The 25,727-nt window shown below is 61.0% G+C and overlaps 1 protein-coding gene across 6 annotated transcripts; it reads left to right on the top strand.

Annotated features, from left to right (window-relative positions):
- The first annotated feature begins 2,944 nt into the window (after nucleotides 1-2,944).
- LOC146400282 (uncharacterized) lies at nucleotides 2,945-22,426 on the top strand. 6 transcript variants are annotated; one of them, XM_084973753.1, is made up of 6 exons: nucleotides 6,508-6,869; nucleotides 9,429-9,544; nucleotides 19,040-19,171; nucleotides 20,149-20,297; nucleotides 20,442-21,185; nucleotides 21,583-22,426. In XM_084973753.1, exons 1-5 carry the CDS (start codon nucleotides 6,795-6,797, stop codon nucleotides 20,552-20,554), a joined length of 585 nt encoding a protein of 194 aa, XP_084829879.1. In that variant the 5' UTR covers nucleotides 6,508-6,794; the 3' UTR covers nucleotides 20,555-21,185; nucleotides 21,583-22,426. The 6 variants fall into 6 exon arrangements, 3 of the variants coding, with proteins under 3 accessions (XP_084829877.1, XP_084829878.1, XP_084829879.1); XR_014813542.1 differs by lacking the exons at nucleotides 19,040-19,171; nucleotides 20,149-20,297; nucleotides 20,442-21,185; nucleotides 21,583-22,426 and adding exons at nucleotides 2,945-3,032; nucleotides 3,669-3,811; nucleotides 9,875-12,989 and having other exon boundaries at nucleotides 6,269-6,869; XM_084973752.1 differs by having other exon boundaries at nucleotides 6,451-6,869; nucleotides 20,149-21,185; nucleotides 21,583-22,149.
- Nucleotides 22,427-25,727: the final 3,301 nt, after the last annotated feature.

Consider the following 25,727-nt stretch of genomic DNA (forward strand, 5'->3'; position numbering starts at 1 on the left):
GTTCCCCGAGGCCGCGGTCCCAGGTCCGAGTGTGCAGTCGTGGCTGTTTGCCGCCGCCTCCTGCGCGACGTCGGAAGCCGACGCCCAAGTTCCGAGCCCCCCCGCCTGAGCCGTCTGTTGAAAGGCCGCAGAAGGTGGGAAGGGCCACGCTTCTCTCAGAAACAAGCCTGGGATGCTCATGAGGGAGGTTGCCATGGAAACTGCGAGATGCAGTTGGAACCCTGACTCCTGCCACTTTCCACGGGACCCCGGTGTGGATGTCAGGGAGCCTTGGAGTGCGTGTGTGTGCGTGTGCATGTAGGCCCGTGTGTGTGAGCATGTGAGTGTGCCGCGTGTGCGCGCGTGTGTGTCCCTGTGCAGGGGTGCGTGCTCTCGTGTGGGTGTGTGTGGGCACAGCTCCCCCGGCCCCACATGTTAATGGGGGACCCGGGTGGGGGCTCGTGCCCTCTCTGGCTGCCTGGCCTTGACGTCCTTCTTGGCTGCAACCCGGGGAGGCAGGAAGGCAGGTTAAAACTGCCGAGGAGAAGGTCCGGCCACAGGACGGGGCCCTGCGGGAGGCGGGGGGCCCGCAGCAGCCGTGAGAAGTGAAGAAATGGATGGACGTGTGTGTGAGTCTTGGCCACAGTTCTGCGCGGTGACCGATCGTGACCTTCTCTGGTGCCTCCAGGGACCGGGCGCACCTGCAGCATCCTTCCTGTGCCTGTGCATGTGCTGCACTCCTGCTCCTCCTGCAAGGCTCAGCTCAGGAGCCACCTCCTCCAAGAAGCCTTCTGGACCCCTCTTTGTGGTGCCATTGCCTTTCCCTTACTCAGCACTGCCCTCACTGCTTTCGTTCTGTCCCCTCGCTGCCCTGTCAGCTTCAGAGGGCAGGGACGGGGCTGCCCCGGTGCCAGCGCGCCACCTGGGGGCCTGGAAGAGACGATGGGGGGGGGTGCTTGTGGAGGGGTGGCCGTGGGCTCCCAGGAGTGGCAGGGGGCTCTGAGGCTCCATGCTGTAGCCTGGCCTCGCTGATGCCCCGGAGGCCAGGTTCCTGGTGGGGAGGGGCCTCGGTCTTTCTTCTGCATCTGGTTTGCCCCCAGAGGAGACCTGCCACGTTTCCCCCTCTCCCCAGGGAGGGCTGGGAATCCGGGGGAGCCGTGGGGTGCAGGGCCCAGACAGAGCCTCAGGGGGTCTGATGGGAAGGGCTGTCACAGACACGCTGGGCCAAGAAAAGAAACTGGCTTTTTTTTTTTTTTTTTCTTTTTTGCACCATCTTTAAAAGAAAACAACACCATTAATATGTTAAAAATAAACTATTTTTACTTTAAAAGGGCAAAAACAGCCCAAACAAACACAGAGCTAGTGAAAAGAGCTTGGCTGAAGGTACCGCAAGCTTACTCATAACTGCCCAAGGGTGGAAATTGTTCAGACAAACAAATCTAGCAGGCCGGGCAGCAAGGTGCCAGCCCTGCCGTGCCCCAGGGGACAGAGAGACAACCCGGAGAGGGACACGGTTCTGCCCAGAATGTGTTGAGTCAGCTAGTGACAGGGTGTCTGCCATGGAGAGGGGGCCTGTGCACCAGCAGGCTCGTGGGGGAGGGGAGTCGGGAAGCCTTCCTGGAGGAGGTGACCTGTCTGCACTCCAAGTAGAGGGAAAGCCTTGGAGAAGGAGCCCGTGGGGCGTGTGGGGCACCTGTGGGTAAGAGGGGTGCTGGCAGATCAAGGACCCCGCATTCAAATTCCTCTCCATCCCTTCGGAGGCGGGACCCCAGGCAAGCTGCTCACCTTTTGGGGCCCAGTCTGCTCATCTACAAAATGTAAACCGTAAAATCACGCAAGAGGCCAAGCTGGAGCCCAGGGGAGGCTCCAGCCATGCCCAAGACCTTGGCAAGCTGCACCCGAAGCCGCATCCGGGGTCTGGCTCGGACACAGCCCTTGACCGTCTCAGGAGGAAGCTCTACCGGCGAATTCATATTCCGGGCGCCCACGGGCCCTGAGCTCTGGCGGGGGTGGGGGGCGGGCAGAGCTTTATCGGTCGCCAGTCACGGCCCAGCCGGGGAAGGCCCGCTTCCCACCCTCTCCTTCAGTGAGGTTGGGGGCTGGGAGGGCACTACAGGGCGGGCATCCCGGGCACTTGGAGATTCGGGTGGGGGGCTCCTGGGCCGGCCAGCGTCTGGGATCCGGGCTCTGCAGAGTAAAGTGGCAGGTCCTGGGCCTCCTGTTTATCGCCCCCTGCTGGGTGCTCCCCTGTTCCCCAGGAGGGGATGGCGGTGCCCAGGAGTCAGGGGCCCCCGGCTCGCCAGCCCCTCACTGCTGGCCAGCCTGGGCCTCCGTGACTGCGCTGACGGCAGACTTTACCCAGAGCCCAAGCGGGACGTGCTGGGCGTCGCTGGGCGCTCAGTAACTATGGCAACCACCACGCCTGCGCCCACCAGACCCTCGGGTGCTGCCCTACAGAGCGGCGGTCTGCCGGGGCCGCCGTGGCACGCCCTACAGATGCTCATTTCTCACGGCCCTGGGGGCTGGATGTCGGCGATCAGGGTGCGGGCAGGTCGGTTCCTCTCTCCTCCCTGGCGCGCAGACGGCCGCCTTCGGTGCCTCGCGTGCTTCCTGCTGTGTGTGTCCGGCTCCTAGTCTCCTTTCCTTTAAGGACGCTGGTCACATTGGTTCGGGGCTCCTTAAAGGCGGCATCTCCCGCTGAAACACCGGAGGGGACCCTTCAGCCCTGGCTCTGGGTCCCCTGCAGCCCAGAGCACCCTCTGGGCGGGGTTTCTCTCCCTTGCGGTCCCGCTCTCACCCCCACGGCTGGGCCGAGGCCGGGACAGGCCTCCTCCACCCAAGAGCTCAAGCCCAAGGTCCTGACCAAGCTGCCGACCTCCGCCTGCCAAGGGCCTGGCAGGCTCAGCTGGCCCCGCCCCATGTCCGCCTGCCAGGCTCCTGAAGCTCAGAGGTCAGCAGAGCATCCAGACCCGCCTGGATGGGTAGGCAGGCCGTGGACCATCTCTCTAGGCCACCGGCGGGTGACCTCTTTCCTCCCCAACCTGGGGCGCAGGGTAGGAGGTGGGTGGCAGGTCTGGCAGGAGATCTCATGGGGACCCTAAAGCCCTGCAGAAGTGGCCGTCCCCCGAGGATGGCATGCCTTTCACCCCCTGCCCGGGAGAGCGGACGCCTCACTGCGCGGCCCTCGCCCGCCGGGGAGGCCTGTGCATTCCGTGTCCTCAGCTTGGGCTGGAGAGTGGGTGGGGCTTAGCTGGGCTTCTGGAATCAACGGATCAGTGAATGAATGAGTGAGGGGGGGGGTGGGCGGATGAGCACAAGGAACAGAAGGACTTGGGAGCCCCTGGCTGCTCCAGGGAGCTGGTTCCTGGAAGGGTCCCTGGACGCTTAGGGAGCTGTGCTGTCACCCCAGGGCCCAGATCCGAGGGGGACCGGCTTGGGGTTGGGGGTCAGGGAGGAAGAGTCACTGTCCATCAGAAACAAGTTGGGGGTGGGACACACGTGCAGCCCAGAGCCAGCCTGCCGGGGCGCTCCTGGCTCAGAGCCTTTGCCCGGGCACAGCACCCCAGGCCACGGGGCTCCCTCCCGCATTGCTGGGGTCTCTGCCCACGGGGTCTCCCCGGCTCCAGGGTTGAGCTGCAGCAGGAACCCCTCTCTGCTCCCCCGCTTCATCCCTGTCGCTTTGCCCATAGCCTTCCCCAGCCCAGGCGGACCCACTCTCATCTCTGCTGGGCCCTCGGCTCCTGGGACGCCGGCGGTGCGGGTGCTTCTGCCTTTTGCTCTTGGCTGTAGTTCCTGTACTTGGAAGGTGCTTGTGGGCGGAGGAATCCCACACGTGAGTAGAGTGCGTTGCATGGGTGAGAGCCGACGTGGGCTGGCTTGTCCTTGTTGGCAGGGCGGGGGTGGTGGTGGAGTCGGGATGGGGTGCTGAGCTGCAAACCTCTTTCTCGTCTCCAAGACCTTGAGAGAAGGGCCAGGCAGCAGGTGGCCGGGCCAGAGGCAAGGGGACCGCGGGGTATCTCCAGAGCCTGGACACAAGCTGTGGGGTGTAGGGGGGGGGAGCGCAGAGCCAGGCCAGGCCAGGCCCAGCAGAAGAGACTCTGCAGGCCTGCAGGGACCCTGGCTTGGTCACCTGGGGAGCCATGGAGGGCTGTAGGCCTTGCCCCAGGAGGGAGCAAGCCCTCGCTGGAGAAGGTGGCTGCTGGGGCAAACAGGCCAGTGTGGCCGGGCTGGGGCAGGCCCAGCGCCAGCCAGGGCTGCAGAGTTGGCAGCCGAGTGTGTGCAGATGGCGAGACGCTCCCTGGGTGGGGAGGCCGTGGCAGAGGCCATCTGACCTTGCTGGACACAGAGGAGCCGCCTCCATCTGTGAGGTGCCAGGGTGGCCCTGTCCCTGCCAGGGGCCAAGGGCACTGTTCCCCGTCTCTGTGAGGCAGTCCTGGCAGAGGGGGCCCAGCACTCAGTGTGATGTCCCCTGCCGTGTGTGTGTGTGTGTGTGTGTGTGTGTGTGTGTGTGTGTGTGTGTGTGTGTGTGTGTATGAGAGAGAGAGAGACAGGAGGGAGCAGTCGGAAGAGGGGTGCCACCCATGTCAGCTCTGTGCCACTAGATCTGCCCAGGGAGGCATGTCACCCCCTCTGCCTTCATCTCCCTCCTCTCTTTCCACTCCTTTCTTCTCGAGGGAGGGGGTGGATCTGGGGGCTTCCGGGGTCTAAGAAGCCCCTGGTCAACAGTGGCTGGTGGCTCCCCCTAGGACTTGGCCTGACACCCCTCCAATCCATCAGTGCAGGGAGGGTCTTGTCCTATGGTCCCCACACAGTGAGGGCCCCTGGTGGAAGCTGGGGGGTGGCCGGGCACCCCAGTTTTCTGACCCTGCCTCCGGCGGGGGGCGCCAAGCTGAGCAGGGAGGGAGGGGCCTTCTGGCTCACAGGCCCGCTCTCAGCTGCCAATGCACACTTGTGTACCCCAATGCTGAGACAGGGGGCCCAGGGCTGGGGAGTGTCCTAGACCCTGTGGGGGCGGTGCTGAGGGGTCCAGGGCAGGGGACACCCGGGGCTCCAGCTCAGCCAGACCCTGAAGCGCTCAGACTGTGGGAACAAGATAGGAGCGGGAGAGTCTTCCTTTCTGGGGGGGGGGTCCCTGGAGGGGGTCCCTGGGAGGGGCTGGAAAGGTGGGTGTGGGGGAGGCTTTGGGGGGGTGGAATTCCTCCTGTGTACCCTCCCTTCAAGGCGGGGAGGTCCTCCTGCTGAGGTGACCCAGCACCTTCCCAGCTCAGGGCCTGTGTGGTTGGGAGGCTGAGCAGGGCTCACGGGGAGCACCCTGGGCTCTGGGGGGAGGGGCCCTGGAGGCTTCGCTGCAGTGGTCAGGGACAAAGGACAATGTCATCCAGATGTCCCATGGCCCATGCAGACAGCGGACCAGTGGGGCACTCCCCGCTTCAGGGTGGGGCCTGGGGGCACGTGGCCCCCTCTGTGCCAGGAGTGTGAGTCTGTTTACAGGGGTGTGGGCTGGGGGAGCAGCTTCAGAGGTCCCCAGGGTGTCCGGCTCAGGTGACCTGTGTGAGTGAGGGACGCAGGGCAGACAGGGCGGTGGGGGACAGAGGGTGCCGCAGAGGAGCAGGTGTTCACAGTGGACCCGGAGAGTGGCAGGTGTCAGGATGTCAGTGGCATGTCCTGCCCGCCCCACCTGGGCCTCCCACGCAGAGGCACAGGCCTGGACCCCGCAGCTGGGGTTGCCGTGGCAACCAGCTGAGATGAGCAGAGGCCTGGGCCATGTTATGGGAGGCTGTCCCAGCCTCCAGGCAGGGGCACAGGCTCGGAGCCCATGGATGCATCCCTTCCCTAAAGGGCCGGGCGCCTGGGCCAAGGAGGGGCAATAGCCACCCCTCCCACAGCCAGCCGGGTCCAGGTGTCTGCGGGATCTCGGGGTGCTGATGATGTAGGTCCGTGAGGGGTGTCACTGTCCCCGTGCCCTTGGGGCAGGGGGGCTCTGGAGAGCCACTCCCACACGGTCTTGATCACAGATCCAGCCTCCAAGGTTGGGGTGACATAGTAGATTCGTCTAACCCCCCCACTCTTACCGCTGTTGGTGCCTGTGTCTCCCGCTCTCCATGCCCCACCTTTCACAGCTGGAAGCCGGGCTGCACCCTTAGGCGCCAGCTGGCGTCCGTCTTGGTGCCCAGGGTCTCTGGGGCCAGACGTTCTCTTTCTAAATGTCTCTCTGTCATCTCTCCCCTCCCCCTGGCCTGGCCTGAGTCAGGCCACCGTCATCTGGCCCCTGGATGATGAACCGTATCAGCCGTCGCATCACTGCCCGCTCCCCCCACCCCCCGCAGCCCTTTTATGTGTCACCTGCTGACGGCTCCTTATCGTCCTGGGACCAAGTCCAAGTTTCTTAGACTGGGGTGGCAGATGGCGTCCTTGGCCACAATTCTTCACCCTGTCCCGCATCCAAGCCCTTTGCCACGAGACTGTTTTTCTGACTGAAGCGGGAACATGCGCCTGGGACCCTGGATGGGGCTTGGCCACGTGACCGGCACCAACGGTGGGGTCTGGCCTGGGCTCTAAGGGGCAGCAGGTTGGCCTGCTCTCCCTCCTGTGCCTCTGCCATCATCCTAGGAAATGTGGCCCAGCCAGGCTGCTGAACCACCTCGCACGAGAAGCATGTGGAGCAGACCCAGACGGAGCGGCGCTGGGCGCTGGCCTCCCGGCTGAGCCAGCCTGGATCTGCCAAGGGGCGGGCTGGGTGTGTATGCCAGGGACATGGTCCTTACACAGCACCTCGCAGCTGACTTCTCTGGCCCCGCGTGACCACAGCCCAGCCCATGCTTCATCCTCCCAGCAGCCTGCACAGGCGGCACCACCCTCGTGCCCAGGCCACCGCTGTCCAGAAACATCGGGTGAGTCCAGCCTTGCTCTGCATCTCCCTGCCCCCTCCCGAGGCCCGAGCGGAGACCTCAGCCTCAGGGGTGATAAGGGCCCAGCCACCTGGGCTGTTTGGATAAAGGCTCCGTTTGTTCCAGCTTCTCAGTGCGGGGGTTGGGGGGCTCTGGGCTCCGCGTTCTTTGCAGCATCAAGGGTCTATCACAAGGGGTCACGAGGAAGAGTGAGCAATTCCCTGGAGAAGGTCTCCAGGCCCTGAGGCTCCTCCAGGGGCTGTGAATTCCTGGCCTTCCTGCCGCGCCTGGGTCTGGGGTCCCTGCCGCTGCCTGCTCCCTGGCTGGGAATCGTCCCCTCGGCCGGGCCTCGGCAGAGCTCCGGGGGCAGAGCAGCCTGGCTTCTCATCTGGTCCTGACTTCCCGGAGGAAACGGATGCTGGTGCAAAGGAGAGAAAGCGGGGGCAGTGCCCCTCAGCCCCTGCGCCAGGCGGCCCCAACAGCGGACCACCTCTTGTCCCCTGGGTCTCGTGACGGCCTCCTTTGAAACAGGGCTTTTGTGCTGAACGGCAAAGGACCGGCTCTTTTGGAGTCATTGCCAAGGTGGTTCTGGCCCAGCCCTGCCCAGGGGCCTTTGTGCAGCCATCCCGGAGGCACTGGGAGCTCAAACCTGGGCCACGGGGAATGGACGGGGGTTGGGGGGTGTCCACCTCCATGACACCCTGGGTGAGGGGGTGTCTCAGCTTCACTCCCAGAAGCAGCTGTGGCCCCCAGCGCCTGCAGGGCTGGGAGTGGTCTGTGATCCGGGTTTGAGGCTGGCCTCCAGCTGTGCGTCGGCACCAGGTGGATGTGCCTCTGCCCTCCCCCCACCGCGGCTCAGCCTGCTGCTCCCTGTGTGGCCCCCGCGAGGTCCCGCGGGCCTTGGACCTGGCACTGGCCCCGCGTGAGCTCCTCACAAGCTTCACCTCCTGCAGACCGCCCAGTACCACCAGGCGGGTGGGTCCTGCCCACCGCAGAGACGGGCAAAACAGGGCTCAGGGGCTCAGGGACTCAGGGACTGGAGGGGCCGAGGTCGAGGGGGGCCCGGTTGGTCTCACCAAGACATTCTTCTCACCGCACAGCCGGGGCTCCAGGTGTGCGGGCCATCGGGGGCCGACTCCCTGCCCAGCCCACCCGGGAGTGGACAGAGGCGGCCACACTGGCTGCTCATCTCTGGATTTAAGATGTGCGTCGCTCCGGAGGCCCAGCTCAAGGAAGCAGCACCCCCCGCCCTGAGAAGACCCGCTGTCCCTTCCCAGTCCCAGTCCAGGGGTGGGTGGACAGGGAAGGCAGCCACGGGAAAGGGCCGTGGCTTCAGTGCCGTGAGTGTGGACCTGAGGTCACCTGGTGGCCCGAGGGACCTGACAGCTCCATGGGCAGGAGGTGCTGGTCCGGATCTCAGGTGGCAGATGCGGTCTCCATGGCGGCTGTGTTTGCGGCGCTTGCAGGTGGCTTTGCCTCTTTGAAGCCCAGGCAGGTGAGCAGCAGAGATTTCCCGGCGGTTCCCGGGACCGGCCCGCTGCCTGGGAGGCCACCCCCTGGGCAGCACGGCACACCCGCAGGGCCACCTCCCGAGAGCATCCAGAATTGACCCCTGTACCTGAGCGACCAGGTGTCCCGGGCGTCGCGTGTGTGTCACAGCCCAGCGCAGTGCTCACGTGCTGGCCTTTTCCAAGGAAGCTGGAGCCAGGCGCCCGGGGTCCTCACAGCCACGGGGTGCTTGTCACCAGTCCTGGGGCCTGCTGCCCTCGGGTGCTGGAGGGCACACGGTGGGCAGAGAGCCGGCCTGCCTTGGGGACGAGCCCTGCTCGCTCTGCCCCCCTCCCTCCTCTACACTGCGCTCTCGACGGAAGCCAAGGCCGCCACCTGCTCTCCTTGGCCTCTGCTGCCCAGGCCCGAGTCGGCCGTCTCCCCTTGCCCGCACACCCACCTCCTCTCGGCCTCCTCGACTCCAGGCCGCCCCAGTTCAAACACTCTCCCTCTGGCCTCAGAGTGAAGTCAAGTCTGCTTGGCAGGCCTTTGCTGAGCTGATCTGTCTACAGCCCCAGCGCCGTTGTCACCTGTGTCTCCACAGCAGCAGCCCTGAGGGCAGCCTCTGCGCTCCTGCCAGGGGCTTTTGCTCATGCCTGCCCTTCCCCCCAAATCCCCCTTCCTCCCTTCTCACCCCCACATTCCATCCTGCTCAGCTTCAGACTCAGCTCAAATGCTGCCTCCCCCAGGAAGCCTCCGTGGATGCCACCTGCCCCGCAGGTCTGCCTCTCCGATGCGTCACTCCTATTGAGTTGTCCCGTGTCCCCAGGTCTCCCTCCCTCGATCACCTGTCTCTGTCCCCCACCCCAGCTCAAGGGCGGGGGAGGGGTGCACAGTCACGAGCTCAGCCGGTGCTGGGGACTTGACTGTGGGGGTGAGATCATGAAAACCTTGGAGGAAACGTGTCTGAAGGTACCGGCATGTGGCTCCCAGTTTCAACAAGACCGAATGCTTGGTCGTGGTCTGACGGGGTCGGGTGGGAGACGGGGAGTGAGTCTTTTTCTGTGTCTCCAGGGCTCGCGTGCGCTGCCGACGTGGAGTGGCCCCGCTGCTGAGACGTCCCTGTGCCTCCCGTCAAGGATCTGGGGACCTTGGCGCCCCCCATTGCCTTGTCGCCTGCCCTTGGCAAGGTAGGTAGTCTCTTTCTGGCCCCGTTCGCCCCGTTCGCCCCTGCAGCCCCATCTCCTCACGGCCCGCTAGCCCCCCCCCCCCCATTGTTCATATTCCGGAAGCTGTGGACAGCGCTGTAAACAGGGGCCCCTGGGTTTTCAGGCTGAGTTTCAAGGTGAGAAGGAGTGACAGGCCGGGGTGCTGGCGGACCTGGGTCCTGGCACCTGCCGAGCCCCGAGGAGTTTGGACCACGCTGGGCTCGCTGTCTCTGCTGATTTGCAGTTTGTTTGTTTCTGGCCCCAGGTCTGGGGCCTTGATTAAAAATGTTCTTGGATCTCTGCCTCCTGCAGAGAATGAAAAAAGCCAGATGAAGACCAGGGCCAGACAGAGCACCGTTTGTTAGAAGGCGCTGGGGACCGGCGGGGCAGCCAGGACTCCGAGCCTGCAGGACAGAAGGGACAGGAGAGCGGGAGGCGGACCGGCCGGCGTGCATGGCAGCCCCCAGCAGGCGGGGAGAGGGAACTCAGCAGAAACAATGTTTGTGGAGATACCCGCTGGCAGTGTTTTGACACGAATGAAATACACGAATCCACAGATTCAGGAGGGGCAGCAGATTGTAAACAAGAATGAAACCCCATCATGGCCAAGGTGCCGAGACCAAGGCAGAGGAAGTGGGCTCCCCCTCTCCAGTGGGGGCAGGGGTGCCGCAGGCCCCATGCGGGGTAGAGGATGGATGCAGGGGGCTGTGGAGACCTGGGGCCCCGATGCAGTCAGCCCAGCACCACCCCCATCACCCACAAAAGTGACAGCCACAAAGCCCCAGGAGGCCTGCAGGGATGGGCGGATGGCCGTCGTGGCAGGTGGTGGAGAGATTGGGAGTCTCGGCTCCTCTGATGGGTTTACTCTGCCTGCCGGTCCTGCTCCCCAGATGACTTGCGTGAGCTCTTCCTTCTGCCCAGGGGAGGCCGTCTCCTGAGGCATCCACACAGCTCCGCCCTCACCTCCCCAGGCGCGACTGCAGCCACCCTTCCCTTGCCTTCCTGCTCAGCCTTCAAGACTCAGATTGAATACTGCCTCTTCCAGGAAGCCTTCCTGGATGCCCCTGTGTCCTGCAGCTCTAGCACTGCCCTCAGGCATGGCATTCAGGCCAGGCTTGCCATGGTGCTCATGGCCTGGTGACAATACACAGCATGTGTGTCCTTTCCCACGGCCCCATGAACACTCAGTTCCATGAAGGCAGTTTGGCTCAGGGAGAAATCCCAAGGACCCGCAGGAGCATCTGACAGTGAATGAGCCTGCGCGTTTGTGAGCAAAGTTGTTCTCCGGGCTCATGCCTGACCTCCTGCAGGGCGGGAGGCGGGCAACACCTGTTAACAGGTACCCGACTGCTGGATGAGCTGCGAAGTGCCAGGGAAGAGAACAGGCCCGAAAGGCGAGGGCTGTCTACACGGGGGAGCCACAGGGCTGGGAACAGGGCAGGGAAGCCCCTGGACTCACGTTCTGCTGCATCACAGCACCTGCCGGCGCACTCCAGCGTCTGTCTTTTCAAGTCCTCGTCCTGTGAGGTTTCCCCTCAATTTCTTTTAAGGGGGCTGCCTGGGGGGAGGGCGGTCAGCACCTCGGAGAGCGGCCCCAAGGGGCCAAAGTCCTGCTGGGCAGCTGCGGCAGGAGTAGGCGAGCTCACCTGGGGCAGGTTTGCTTCAGGGAGATGGGCCCTGCGGACTTCCTCCTGTGTACCTGAGGGCTTTTCCGCTGGACCTGCTGGGTCCGTGGAGGGACCTGATAATTTTGAGGACCCAAGGTCTCTGGTGAGGGGGGTAGGCAGGGCCCCGTAGCAGTCTGTACCCTGTGTCTAACTTGATTATTTGTTTCGCGCTCTCGGCTTTTGTTCATGCCACATCTCTTTCAAGGCTATTTCTGCTGCGTCTTTCCCTCTATCTTGTCGCAGTGCCGTTGGTTCCAGGCCAGCCCCCTGTTTCTTCTTTCTATTCCACCGTCTTCCTCCACTCGTTGCGTGTGTTACTTCCATCTGTCTTAACTGGCAGGCTTCGTCATCAAAGTTCTCAAGACGGATACGGGGGAGGGGGACTGTGCTGTCCGTCCACGTGGGGCTGTCTTGCTGCTTCTTTCTGGGCTGGTGTACTCGCCAGCCCGGGCTGCGTAACAAAGTGCCACGGACTGGGAAATTTACCTTCTCACCGTCTTGGAGGCTGGGAGTCTGAGATCAAGGTGTGGACAGGTTGGTTCCCTCTGGGGCCTCGGCCTTGGCTTGCAGGAGGCCATCGTCTCCTTGTGCCTGTGTCCCAGTCTCCTCTTCTCACAGAGACGCCAATCCTGCTGGCCTAGGGCCCACGTAACGACTTCGGTTCACTTTAATGACCTCTTGAAAGGCCCTGTCTCCTCTCCACATTCCCAGGGCCCCGGAGTCAGGGCGTCAACCTATGGATTTGGAGGCACAGAATTCAGCCCATCCCAGCTGGGCACAAGCTTCTCGGGTCACAGTACAAACGGTGATGGGGTGAGATGGCGTGGGAGGGGTACTGTGACTGTCACTCCAAGATTCGGTGTGGCGTGGCGGAGGCTTCTGGGGTCTGGCCTATGGAGCCCAGGCACAGGGTCCCCTGTCACAGGGGCACGTGTACCTGAGTGCCATCTAGCGATGGGTCACTCATCCGTCTGTAGGAGTCAGCCGCGCCGTGACCGTGGCTTTCTCCGTGGCCGGCCGTCTCTCTCGTGGGGAGTCTGTGTCTGTTGAGGGCAGCTGGCCAAACGCCCTTTTAAACCAGAAGTGTTTCGCACACTCCCGAGTGGAACACCAAGCATGTTTCTTTAATCTTCCTTTTTAAAATTGCATTAGCTGTTGCAGTGATGAATTTACGCCTGATGACAGTTTTGGCTCTTTCTCACACGTTTGGATCTTCAGTAGTCTAATAGTTATTGCATTCCAACCAGTGCATTATTTTTATGTCCTTCTTGCTGGAAAAATTTTGCATTTCTAAGGGGTTGGGGTCTTTTGCTTAAATTTTTATTATTTGTAGCCTCATCACATTGTGATAAGAAATCAAGAACTATATACATTTTGCATTTGAAATATTTATTGAGATTTACATTGTGTCTAAGAGAATGTGGGCACACGTCCCCCAACACCCATGGCGGCTCCTGCAGGGCACCCCCCCATGTGCTCACTCTGGCCACGCCCTGCCAGCCTCATTTATTTTGGCCGGTAGAGCGGACCTAATCCTCTCTCCCTGTTTGGATATTTTTCTTCCTTCCTTCTCCTTCTTCTTTTTTTTTTTTCCAGCATTTTGTGGCTGTCTCAGTCAGCTCACAAATGTTCCTTATCATTCTCCATCTTCATTTGCATATTCAAATGATGTCAATCGATCCCCAGTGCACACTGGGGCTTTTTTGCTGTAAATTCAATTTTTCAACATGAACTGGTCCTGCTGCTGGATTTTTAGTTCATCTTTCCGTCTTCCGCCCTGCTGTGTTATTTTGTTTTATGATATCTCGTAAGTAGTAAGACACTGGAGTGTTTAAAAAATAATCGGAGGTGTTCCTGTTATGGCACAGAGGAAGCGAATCCGACTAGGAACCATGAGGTTGCGGGTTCAATCCCTGGTCTCGCTCAGTGGGTTAAGGATCCGGCATTGCCATGAGCTGTGGTGTAGGTTGCAGACGCAGCTTGGATCTGGCATTGCTGTGGCTATGGTGTAGGCCGGCAGCTGTAGCTCTGATTGGACCCCTAGCCTGGGAACCTCCGTATGCTGCAGGTGCGGCCCTGAAAAGACAAAAAAAAAAAAAAAAAAAAAAAAATCAGAAATCCTACCTGATGGGTTGGGAAGGGGTTTGGACACAGTGTTCACCCTTCCCCCTCTTTCTTTCCTGGGCTACTCTTTCTACTTTGTCTTTTTCTGTTCACAGCTCCCGTCTCCCCCTTTAATCGTCTGTAATTGTTTAGAAGGCCGACATCACGTTTTTGATTCTTCCACCTCACTTACTTTTAAACATTTTATTTATTTATTTTGCTTTTCAGGGCCACACCTGCAGCATATGGAGGTTCCCAGGCTAGGGGTCTAATCGGAGCTGTAGCCGCTGCTCTGTGCCAGAGCCACAGCAACGTGGGATCCAAGCTGTGTCTGCGACCTACACCACAGCTCACGGCAATGCCAGATCCTTAACCTGCTGATCGAGGCCAGGGATGGAACCCACAACCTCAAGGTTCCTAGTCGGATTCGTTAACCAGTGAGCCACGGCAGGAACTCCTGTTTTGCGAAGTTTTCTCCAGCTCTTCCTTTGCAGCCAACTTTGCTTTTCTCCAGCTTCAAGTCTGCAATTTTCTTCTTACCCTGAAGAAATTAATGTGGCCATCATGTCACATTTCTTCGGGTCTGGATAGGAGATAACGTAGAATTCTGGAAATCGAGTTTGAGCCGTGGCAGCACAAATAGTGGTCTCGCGTGGGTCAGCAATGCCCACCTCCCCACCTGCTTTGCATCCAGGTCCGGGTCCGGCTCAGCATCGCTGCCTCTAAAGACAAAGCAGCTGGGGCCACGCACCCTCGCCCCCCCATATGAGAAACATGCCACCTGGAGGGAGGAGGAGGGATGAGCAGCCACGGCAGCTGAGCCAGGCCTGGCCAAGCACCTGCTGTGTCCTGAGAAGCAGCCCTGCGTGGACATCACACAGGAGCCTGGGACATCCTGGGGAAGGCCGGTGTCCAGGGTCCTAGGACAGCCTGCCTCAGACAGGCCCCCCACTCCCTTTCTCTCCATGGCCCCTCGAATCCAGTCCTGGGATCTGGAGCAGTGGTTTCGAGGGCGAGGTAGTGCTGCTAAGTGCACGGAGTGGTGCCCAGCTCATCACGAATGCCTCACAGGCCTCCACTCCCGTGATGGTTGACTCGGCCCCGAGTTAGTCTAGTGTAATGCACTTTGCAGACAGGTGTGCGTTGCTGGGATTGGCTGGTGTGCCTCCCAAAGTCGGATGTTGAAGACAAGCCCCAGCCCTTGGAAGTGACCTTGTTTGGGTCTCTGCAGCTGGGGTGGGTCAGGATGAGGTCAGCAGAGTGGGCTCTAGCCCAATTTGAGCAGGGTCCCTGTGCAAAGGGGGCATTTGGACACCGACACACATGGGGGGCGGGGCTTGTGAGGATGGAGGCAGGGCTCGGAGGGATGCATCCAGGAGCTGAGGAGCCTGGAAGATGCCAGCAACCACCAGAGCTGGGAGAGAGGAGTCGGAGGGAACCGGCCGGCTTGTACCTGACCTTGGCCTTCCGTCCTCCAGAACGGAGACCACCAGGTTCTGTGGTCTGAGCCCCTGTCGGAGACGCTTCACTGCGGCAGCCCCGGACACACTACACCCTTCTGTGTACTTCTCACCCCACGGGCATCAGGGTGGCTTCCAGCCCGGGGCTGGCTGTCACCCAGGGGCCGCCGCGACAAGCCTCTGGAGAACAGTGTACCTGCGCATGTCCCCTGTGTGGACGTCGAGGGGTGGGAGTGCGGGGTGGTGGGTGGGCATTTATTCCACCAAACAGGTTCCCAGGGGCCTGCACCCCGCCCGCCCCCACCGTCAGGGCGGGGAGAGCCCGGGGGCCACAGCCTTGCTGTCACCTGCTTTTTTCCGTCTTTTCATTTTAGTTGTACTGGTGGGTGTGGAAGGCTGGCGCATATGTTTCCCTGATGTGTGATGACGTTGGGCACCTTTCTGTGTGTTTGTTGGTCATCTGAATTCCCTCTTTTCTGTACTGATTTCTATGTGTTCCTTATCTATTTTGGTTTTCGGTTTTTGTTTTGCTTTGTTTTTTGTTTTGTTGCCTTTTCTAGGGCCTCTTCCCACAGCATATGGAGGTTCCCAGCTAGGGGTCACATTGGAGCTGTAGCCACCAGCCTACACCAGAGCCACAGCAACACGGGATCTGAGCCGCATCTGCAACCTACACCACAGCTCATGGCAATGCCGGATCCTTAACCCACCGAGCAAGGGCAGGGATCGAACCCGAAACCTCATGGTTCCTAGTCAGATTTGTTAACCACTGCTCTATGACGGGAACTCCTGGTTTTTGGTTTTGAGTCCTTTGTCGGATATAGGAATTGAAGTCCTCCTAAGGTTTTTTTTTTTTTTTCACCTGTGCTCATGGCATTTGGATGTTCTTGGGCCAGGGATTGAACCTGTGCCACAGCAGTGGCCATGCCAGACCCTAAACCCACTGAGCCACCAGGGAACTCCCCTAGCGTGTTTTTTTTTTTTTTTTTAAATAGTCCCTTTTATCAAATGTTTTGTGGTGCCTGCTTGTGGTGTTTAAGAAAACTTAGGCTAAGGTCATGAAGATGCTTGCTTGTGTTTTCCTCCATAAAACAAAAGCTGTATTGTTTCACGCTTTGCTTACGGGTCTCAGTTCATCTGGAATTTCTTTTGCGCGTGGTGTGAGGTAGGGCTCAGGCTCTTTTATTCCGTTTGGATGTCCAGTCGCCTCAGTGCTATTTACTGAAAAGTGATCTGCTCGGTCTGCCCCCACACTACAGGGTCTCCTTTGTTATAAGGCAGCTGACCACACAGAGGTGGGTGGGCTTCTGGACTCTCACGTCCCATTGGTCAGTTTGTCTGTCCGTGTGCCAGCACCACCTGTCGTCATTGCTCACTGCCACTCTAAAGCACGCTCTGCGGGCTCCGTTCTCCTTGATGGGTGTGGTCCAGCCCAAACTTGTCTTCTGTTTTCACGTTCGGAGGCTCTAACCATTCTTCTGGGACCCTGCCCTGCCCCAGCTCCGTCATTCAGCCTGTCTTCTCTTCAGCACGAAGAAAAAAATCCCCGTCTTACATTCTCGCGAGAGCAGATGTGATAACACAGGTTCTGTGCCTAGCACATAGTGTGCATGTTATCTAATCGTTTATGCTTTTATTTATTTATTTATTTGGTCTTTTTGCCATTTCTTGGGCCACTCCTGCAGCATATGGAGGTTCCCAGGCTAGGGGTCGAATTGGAGCTGTGGCCCCCGGCCTACGCCAGAGCCACAGCAGTGCGGGATCCGAACCGCGTCTGCAGCCTACACCACAGCTCATGGCAACGCCGGATTCTTAACCCACTGAGCCAGGGATTGAACCTGCACCCTCATGGTTCCTAGTCGGATTCGTTAACCACTGAGCCTCGTTTATGCTTTTACAGGGCAGACTCCAGCTAGATGACTGGCTTCAGATCTCAGCCTCTCTGAACATGTGACCTTGGGAGAGTGACTTTCCATGAGCCCTGATTTCCTTGCGTTGGGGTATCTGTCCAGGCTGCTCTAGGTTATGGTGTGGAATGAATACGCTCCATGGCACTTGCCAGCGTGGTGCTCCTGGGGTGGAGACAGGTACTGATACCCGCCCCGTGCAGACCCCTGGGGTCCACGGGTCAGGCTGCTGCTGGCCTGGGCTGGGCCAGGCACCTGTCCTGACGTCACCTGCGCTCTACCCGCCACACCCTGCGTGTGGAGCGCTCAGCTGGGGAGACTGCGTCCCAGAGTGGGTGCGTCCCATTGCCTGCCCTGTGGGCACTCAGAAGACACTGTCTCTGCAACCTTCCTCATGCAGATCGTGGCACCGCCATCTCTCTAAGCTTGGTTTTTGTTCCAAACTTTTTATTGGGGTAAAATGCATGAAACCTAAAAATTGCCATCTTCGCCGTTTTAACTGCGCGGTTTGGTGATCTTAAAGGCATCCTCATGGGCAACCATCCTGTCCTCCGTCTCCGGAATCCTTCCCATCACGTAACGGGGAGGCTCTGTCCCATCAAACCTGGCTCCCCATCCTCCCCTCCCCCAGCCCCGGCCCCACCATCTGCCTTCTGTCCCTGTGGATTTGAGGCTCCAGGGACCTCGTGAAAGTGGGACCACACAGTACTTGTCCTCGGGGCTCTGCCTTATTTCAGTGAGCACAGCATCCTCCAGTTCTTCACATTGCAGCAGGTGTCAGAACGTCCTTCCTTTCCAGGCCGAATCACGCGCCCTGGGATGGATGGACCGCGTTTTCTTTATCCATCCGTCTGCGGATGGGCACGTGGGCTGGGGCCACATTTCAGCTATTGAGACATGAGCCTGATTTTGATTTACAGAGGCCGCCTCGCTTGCAGCTTATTGACAACACAGTGAATCTTTAAACATCCTTTTTCTGTTTCACGGAGCAAATCTATTTGTGAGAAAGGATTTTCCTCTAAGCTCTTGAGCCTGCGCTGGTCTGCCTGGGCGCGGATGCTGTCTTACAGGCTCGGTGCGGATATTCTTTCCGAAGGTCACTCACCTCCCTCGAGGATGACCTCCCTGCATGGGGGTTCCGTTTCCCCTTCGGTCCCAGCGAGGGGTGGGCTGGACCCCTGCCCGGACGGCCCAGCAGGTGACGGTGTCTGCTGTGCTCTTCGTGCTTTCCTTTGGGACACGTGTCCTGGTCAAACACTCCAGGGTGGTGGAGCGATGGACGGAGCAAACCAGGACAAACGACCCGTGTGGAGCCAGCTGGGAGAGTGCTGCCTGAGGCTTCTAGAAGCCACTTCCAGGGCTCAGATTTCCTTGGAAACCAGGAAATGAAGGCAAGGGCTGAGTCCTCTGGGGACAGCTCGGTGCCCTGGTGGCCTACGGGGGTTCCCAGGGGCCCCTAGGCCTGCCTCTCCCTCCTCTGCACCCAGTGGCCTGCAGTGTTGAGGACGGGAGTGGCCTCTAGGAGTGGGGTGCTAGGGGGCCCACACCACTGCTCCTGTGGCCTCAGGCTGCCCTCTGTCCTTGTCACTTTCTGTGCTGGCTCTTCGCTCGCTCCCAGCCCTACACAGGGTCCCCGCCTGTGGGGTACAGGAGGCCTCTCTGAGGGGCTTCATGGTTTAGGGAGGGCACCTTGGCCACCCCTTTATGAGGGTTCCTGGGCGCGGGGTGATGCAACAGAAGCTTGGCCGTCGCCCCCGATGCTGCCCCGGGCCCTGTGTGGATCCTGGGCTGAGAGCTCCCTGCAGTGACGTCTGCAGGGGCTGCCGCAGGGGAGCGGGGCTGCCAAGGCCATCGGCATGGTATTGGATCCGCTGCCTATTTTCTTTGTAATTTTGGCTGCAGCCCTGTGACCTCGATGGCGGGGCCAGGGAGAGGCTGAGAGGTGGCGCGGATCACAGCAGCGCCGTGCAGAGGGCGGCGCAGGGCCGTGGCGGGGAGACCTGCGCCTCGCCACCCGGAAGGCAGACGCTGCGTCTGGGACAGGGGAAGGCTCCTGCCACAGTTGGGAACAGAGGGTGGCTTGGGGGCAAGAGTGGCCCTGTGCTGGCCACCTGCCTGCGTCCCCTGCGCCCCGTCGGCTGGTGTCCTGGGCCCCCCTGCTCGGCCTCCCAGCCCCGCCCACATCCTTTCCAAGGCCTGGACACCCCTCCAGTGGGCGGGGCCTGTTTCCAAGGGGCTTTTGATTAGATGGGTGGCCTGGGTGGAGCACGCGGCTGGCCACCTGCCCAGGTCAGGTACATCCCCAGTCCGCACTGAGCCCTGTCTCTTATTTCTCCTCAGAGGAGCCAACAATCTCTCTTGGAGCCTCAGTTCTGGCCGGGGGGCCGCCCCCAGGCCATCTTGCTGCTGCCTGTCAGATGCTCATTGTGCCCGAGCAAGAGGAATTCACTGGCTCCAGGGCTGCAGAAAGGGGTGAGCCTTCCAGCTGCAGGGGCTGGGACTGGGGCCGCTGGGCTCAGCTGCCTCGGGGTTCCTTCTCCCTCAGGGTGGCCAGCTTTCTGGAAAGCAGGGCTTCCCAGGGGCACAGTGGACATCTTGTCTGGTTCCCTCCTTTTGGGGTGCTGTGCTCCCTGGGGCGCTAGCAGCATCTCTGGCTTCAACACTCAACGCCGAGGCCCATAGCCGGTCGCTGGTGCCCCTAGCAACCAAACATGTCTCCAGACTTGGCCAAATGTCCCGGGGCCCTGGTTGGGGTCCGCGTTCCTGGTTGGGAACGCGAGCAGGATGTGGAGGCCTGGGGACCGGGCTGTCGTCCTTGCTGTCTCCCCAGGGCCTGGGCACTGGGCACTTGGTGACTCGCACTGAATGACCTAAAGGATGACATATGCTTCCTACAAATCCCAAGGCACAGCCGTGCCTCTCCCCGGGGAGACGAGCTTTCCTTCCTGGGCCCCAAGATGGATCATGAGGCGCAGACGAGCCCGGCCTCCCCTTCCATCAGGACAGCGCTCACCCGGACTGCGTGTGCACTGGGCGTGCGTGTGTTCCCAGGGGAGCTCGCTTGCTGTCACGCAGCTTCAGGCCGTGCTCCTCTCCCTGCCTCCCTCCCTCTCTGATCCAGGCTCACCCGTCCCTTGGTTACTGCATCAGCATCCAAGGGTGGCCAAGACCCCTGGGAAAGTGGTGACCCCCAAACCCGAGCCTCTGGCCAAGACCTGGGCCTTGAATCCCGTCCTCTGGCTGGCTCTGTCCTCATGTCCCCACATGGAGCATCAGTGACATCGCACACCCGAGGTGCCTAAGATCCAGCCCCCTCCCGCATCACTCCCGATGGGCCGCCCGTCTACCCTCGCCAGGAGCTGGACCTCCGCTCCCCAGGAGCACGTGGTCAAGACCTTGGGAGCCTCTCCTCCTCCCACCTCATACCTGGCCGCTCACACATCCCACAGAGACAATGGGGCCATTTCTGGCTTCGTCCCTTCCACCACCTGGTCCGAGCCACCGTCGTCCTGCCTGGCCAGTCGCTACGCTGTCATTGTCCTTTTCTGCCTTCCTGAGAGCCAGTCCCCACGCAGGCGCCAGAGGGAGCCGTTCAAAGGTAAGATCAGGCCCCTCTCAGCCCGAGGCCCTCGGTGGCGCCCACATCTCTCCGGGAGACAGGCCGCGGGAGCCCTCTGTGCCCTCCATCCTCGGGCACCTGCCAGCCCCAGGACCTTTGCCCTTGCTGTTCCTTCTGCCCCAGATGCTCGTCCACGAGTCACGTCTCCCCATGTCACTCCTCAGAAGCCTCCCCCCAACCCGCCTCACCTGAGGTCCCCGTCGGCCTCCGGGACTCTCCCACTCTACTCACTTTAGCGGCGACCTCGTGGCACTGCGTCTAATTGTCGCTGTGTGCTCTGTCTCGCCCCACGAGGACGTGCGCGCCACGTAGCGAGGACAGCACCCCTTCCATTCTCCGTGGTGCGTCTGCTGCCTGGACCCTGCTGGCCACTGGTGGGTGCCTGATAAATATTCAGCAGATGGACAGAGGGAGGTGCGGGTGGGTGGATGGAGAGACATTGGAGGACGAATGAACCTTGGCCGTGGAGGTGGTTGGCGCTCCTGCTGTAGGATTTCGTGGGAAAGCAGGGGGTGAGGCTGGGCATTCCACCCAGAGGCCGAGGCTGAGGCTGCCTGAGGAATCTGGCTGCAGAGGCCGACCAGGCAGAGAAGGTGTGTGGTCTCCTGCCGCTGGCTCCTGCTTGAAAGTCGGGGAGCCAAGACCCCCTGCCACCAGAAGAATCCAATTACAGAAAAGGAGCACGTTTGCAGCAAAGCCTTACTAGGGCCTGGAATTCCCGAGGCGACGACATTAGCCTAAGTGACTGGATGGGACCGGCTCTGCTGGAAGCTTCTGTGCTCCCCGGCAGCGTCCCTGGCGTCTCCCTGGGGATGCGCTGCCTCCGTGCGCCCCCCAGGGCGACAAGGCGTGAGGGTGGGCATCGCAGCTCCTGCAGGGGGGAGGCTGGGGCCCAGGGACACTTTCCTTCCCGATGCCCCTTCCCTGCAGTCCATGGGCAGCCCCCACCTTAGAAACTCCAGAAGGTCCGGAGAGCTGGCGGGCCCTGGATGGCCTTCCTGGTTTTACGGATGGAGACACTGAGGTGGCAGAGGGAGGGACCGGGTCGAGGCCTCCCTGCGGGTCCCGGCACAGCCAGGCCACACCAGGCCCCTGACTCTGGGACCTGGAGCCTCTTGCCGGGGGGCAGTCGTGGGTCACCAGTGCCCTCCAGCACCCCTGAATCACCCACTAGGCTCACACGCCCACCTCTTCCCTGTCCTGACTGCCAGCAGGTGACTGCTGAAAGGCTCAGCTTGCTAGCGGATAGCGGCGGCTGATGCAGCCCCGGCCTCCTCCCCTCCTCTGGGCCGCCAGGTCCACCAGGCTGGGGAAGTGCACTTCCTTGAGGCCGTGTGCCAACGTCAGCATCTTGGGACCCCGAGCCCTCGTGCGTGCTGTTCCTCGGCTTGAGAATCCTTCTCTTTCTTCATCCCTCGGCTCAGGCATCTCCTCCTCCAGGAAGCCCTCTCACCTCCCAGCCCCAGTGTGCTCTGGGTTGTTGCAGCACCCTCTCTACTCCTTCCCAGCAGGGGCATAGGATCTGGGAACGGCCAATAGGAAGGGCCCTATGTCCATCCAGCCCTAGCAATGGACCCATCCTGGACCAATCAGCATCAAGCTCAGGACTTTGGTGGCCACTGCTGGTCTTGCTGTGCTTCTGGGGCCATCTGACCACCACTTGGGGAGAAACTATCTGAGGATGATGAGTCCAATGCAGAAGAAAGCAGCAAAGACAGCAGGAGGCAATGCCACTGAGCTCCTGGATCCAGCCATGCCTGAAAGTGCACAATCCTCAGTTATAAGAGCCAGGGAATTAATTAAAATTTTAAATTAAAAAATGAATAATTAGGAGTTCCCATTGTGGTGCAGTAGTAACGAGCCCGACTAGTATCTATGAGGATGTGAGTTCAATCCCTGGCCTCACTCAGTGGGTTAAAGATCCGTTGTTGCTGCGAGCTGTGGTGCAGGTCACAGACACTGCTTGGATCTGGCATTGCTGTGGCTGTGGCATAGGCCTGCCGCTGTATCTCCGATTCGACCCCTAGCCTGGGAACTTTCGTATGCCACGGTTGCAGCCCTAAAAGACAAAACCAAAAAAAGAATAATTAAAAGTTATTACATATTTTACATTTTTATTTTTAATTTAGCTTAGTTTGGGCAGGTCTGAGTAGGCTTCTGTTACAACTGACTGGAGGATGACAGACCCTCTCCCCCTGGCCTGGGAGGTGCCTCAAGGCTGCAGCTTCTCCGCCAGGTTGGTGGGGCCAGCGGGCCCTTGGCAGGATGTAGTGCCAGCTCCATGTTTACCGTTCACGAACCTGGAGCCGGGTTCAGAGGTTCATGGGACAGAGAGGGCCAATGCCACCCACAGAGGCTGTGTTGTCCTCAGGGCCATGCGGGCAGCAGGCAGGCCTCGAGCCCAGGTCCCAGCCTCCAGCTCTGGGAAGTCCAGCACGGGAGACCCTGGCCCTGCAGAGTTTGTTCGGCTCCTGCTGTGTGGGGACCCCCGGGCTGGGCCCAGAGTCCGACCCTGGATGAATCCCGGGGTTTCCCAAGGCCTGGGGCGGCTGGTGACAGGGCCCTGGCCAAGGACAGCCCACCCCCTCCTGAGGCTCCCCCTGCCCTCCTGGCCCCAGGAGGGAAAGCATCTGTGGGCAGCGTTATGTGACCGCAGGGCCCCGAGCTTACTGTAATCCCGAGGGATGTGTGTGCGGGTGGGGCCAGGCCTGGGTTTGAGAGGAGGAGCCGGCCCTGGGGAAGGGGGTGTGTCCCCCCGACCCCACCGCCCCATGCCTCCCAGGCCAGTCCCGTGTTGCCCTGGGCCGCCCGGCTGAGGGGGGAGGCTGGGTCAGAGGTGGGCTTCTCAAGCTCGGAGAGGAAGGAGACGCCCCCATAGACGCCAGAGCCCCCAGCCCGGGGTCTGGCTGGACCTCCGTGGATGGGGAGAGACACCCCACGTTAGAGAGGACGGGGAGCCTTCAGGGAGAGAAGGATGCAGAGGCCGGCTGCTGGCCTTGACCCCTGATGGACCAGACCTGACCCCGTGGCTCTGCTGCTGGCCTGGGGCAGTGGGCCTGGGACCCCCTGAGCTGAGAGGTGGGCCGAGCTGCCTGTCAGTGTGCCCTGTCCGCTGGCCTGCAGGACGCTCAGGGAAGCACCCTTCCCACCCACTGGGCATGCCTGGGCCTCCCAGGAGGGGGCCTCGATCCCCCCCCCAACAGGGAGGTGGCCTGACGATGGGGGAGGGAGCCGGGGCCATGGGTGAGGCCCGAGGAGCAGGGCCTGAGTCCCCAGCTGGCTGCTGACTCCCTGCCCTGTCCACACAGGCTGGCTTGTCATGGGAGCTGCAGACCCGGGGGGTGGCGACAGAGCTGGGGTCTGCCGGGGCCCCTGTAATGGGCTGGGGGTGAGCTGGAGCCCCGAGGCAGGTGTGACCTTGTGGGGAGGAGGGGCCGCTGGAGGGGCCCCTGACCAAGAGGGAGACTCAGTGGTGGAGCCACACAGACCTGGTTCGAGGCCTGTCTTTGACCTCTGCTGGGGAAGGTCTCCGTTTATCCAGCAGAGCCTGGCACAACGACCAACTGCCTAATTATCACTGGAGCCTGTGAAGCCAGCAGGTGGGGGCTGGGCCCACGAAGGTGAGACCGCCGGCCTGGGTCGGAAACCCCTGCGCCCAGAACGAGTGCACCGCCTGTTGGGAGGGTGTCGCCAGCCCCCCCACCCCCCGCCCCGTCCCCACCTTCAAGGCCACCCAGCCGCCCAGAGAAAACCTTCTCTTTGTTTGAGGATTTGGTCCTGGGAGGGTTCTGAGTGGCTCGGCGACACCCCTTCTTGGTGAGAGCCCCTCCCCCAGACGCTGACTCCCTCTCAGGCCCCTCCCGGCCCTCCTGCTCCCGAGCGTGTCCCCGAAGAGCCCACGTCACCTGAGAAGCGATGCTCACATCCCTGGAATTTTCCACTGGAGGGAGGGAGGAGGGGGAGGGGGACTAGGCTCCAGACTGCAGCGCTAGGACCCCCCGCCCCGGACCAGAAGCCCTGCAGGTCCCCCCCACAACTCCCCGGAACACAGTAGGTGCTCAGTGCAGCTGAAGGCATGGCTCCGCCCCGGGCGAGCGTGCTGCTCCCAGCTCCGGGGGTCCCAGGGGCCTGGGGGCCTGGGGGCCCGCCCTAAATCTTTCCTGAAGACGGCTCAGGGCCCCATCAGGAGGCCCTTTGGGAGGCAACTTAAGGGCATGAGTTATCCAGCTGGGGGGCGGGTGGTCCAGAAGCCTGGGGGCTCCAGGTGTGAGGAGGGCCCAGGTTGATGGGGGTGGTGCAGGTGGGCCGGGGTCCAGGCGGGGAGGGGGCGGCGGGAACAAAGGCCTGGGGCTGGAGCCCCTTGCGCTTGGAAAAGTACGGGCAAGCTACTCCTTCGGGCCTGAATATCTGACCTCATTTTTTATTTAAATAGCGTGATCTATTTCAAAGAACAAGCTATAAAACTCGGCTCGGCAAATGTTCCTCCATCCACTTAGACAGACGTGTTTACCCCGGGCAAAATCAAAACAAACTCGAGGCTCTTAAAATCACAACCGAGATGGAAGCCAAGACACAGGGAACGAGGCTCCGGGCAGAGGGAACGGCCCGTCTGCTGGTGGGGCCAGGAGGGCCCCGTGGCGGATGCCTCTGTCCTGGCAGCGAGGTCAGCACAGGACGGGGCCCTGTCCCCCATCTGCATCCCAGCCTGGACAGCCTCCGGCCACCCCCTCTGCACAGCAGCCGGGCCTCTGGGCTCACATGTGGGAGGGCCTGGCGGGGCCCTTCCTCACGTCTGAGCTGAGGGTCCCTTGGCAGGGAGGCTCCCAGCACCGTGTTCAAAATCTCGCCATCGCCCCGCTGCCCCGCTCTGCGAACAGTGAGAAGCAAGAGGAAGCCGGACAAGAGAGACGAAACAGTGGGGTTTAGCATCAGATAGCCCTGCGCTAAGGAGTGAGATTGCGGGGAGATGGGAAGGGCGCCCAGGTGGAGAGAACCCCCAGGCTTCAACACAGGACTTTACTGCTCAGCAACCAGCAAAGGAGATAAGACAGAATCCTAACGAAGTCTCAATTAATGCAGCAGAAAGCAGAAAAAGCGGGAAAGGAGCAAAGGAAAATGCAAAAGAGATAGCAAGCTAGTAGATTTAAGTCCAATCACTAATAATTACACTACATGTAAGGGTTCTAAATACTCCGCTATAAAGGCAGACGTTGTCCGCTGGATAAAGCACAAGCAAGACCCGGGAACATGCCGCTGAAAAGGAACTTCAAGGCCACGGACGCAAACGGGGTAAAAGGGGCACCGAGAAAATGGGCAAACGCTGCCCCCCCAGTTCTGTGATAACCTGGATGGGAAAAGGATCTGAGAAAGGGTGGGCACGTGCACGGGTTTAACCGGATCTCTTTGTCG

Source organism: Sus scrofa, chromosome 8 (assembly GCF_054392235.1).
Source record: "Sus scrofa isolate SSC_HxYL_T2T_F1_AM1 chromosome 8, Sscrofa_HxYL_maternal_Yorkshire_Landrace_v2.0, whole genome shotgun sequence".
Lineage (NCBI taxonomy): Eukaryota > Metazoa > Chordata > Mammalia > Artiodactyla > Suidae > Sus > Sus scrofa.

Bases quoted from the DNA above. Each gene is read 5' to 3' on its own strand.
- LOC146400282 (XM_084973751.1), top strand. From the start codon at position 6,795: ATGCTTCATCCTCCCAGCAGCCTGCACAGGCGGCACCACCCTCGTGCC. The intron at 9,545-19,039 runs GTAGGTAGTCTC...ATTTCTCCTCAG, and splicing joins TGTCGCCTGCCCTTGGCAAG to AGGAGCCAACAATCTCTCTT. The intron at 19,172-20,148 runs GTGAGCCTTCCA...CACATCCCACAG, and splicing joins CTCCAGGGCTGCAGAAAGGG to AGACAATGGGGCCATTTCTG.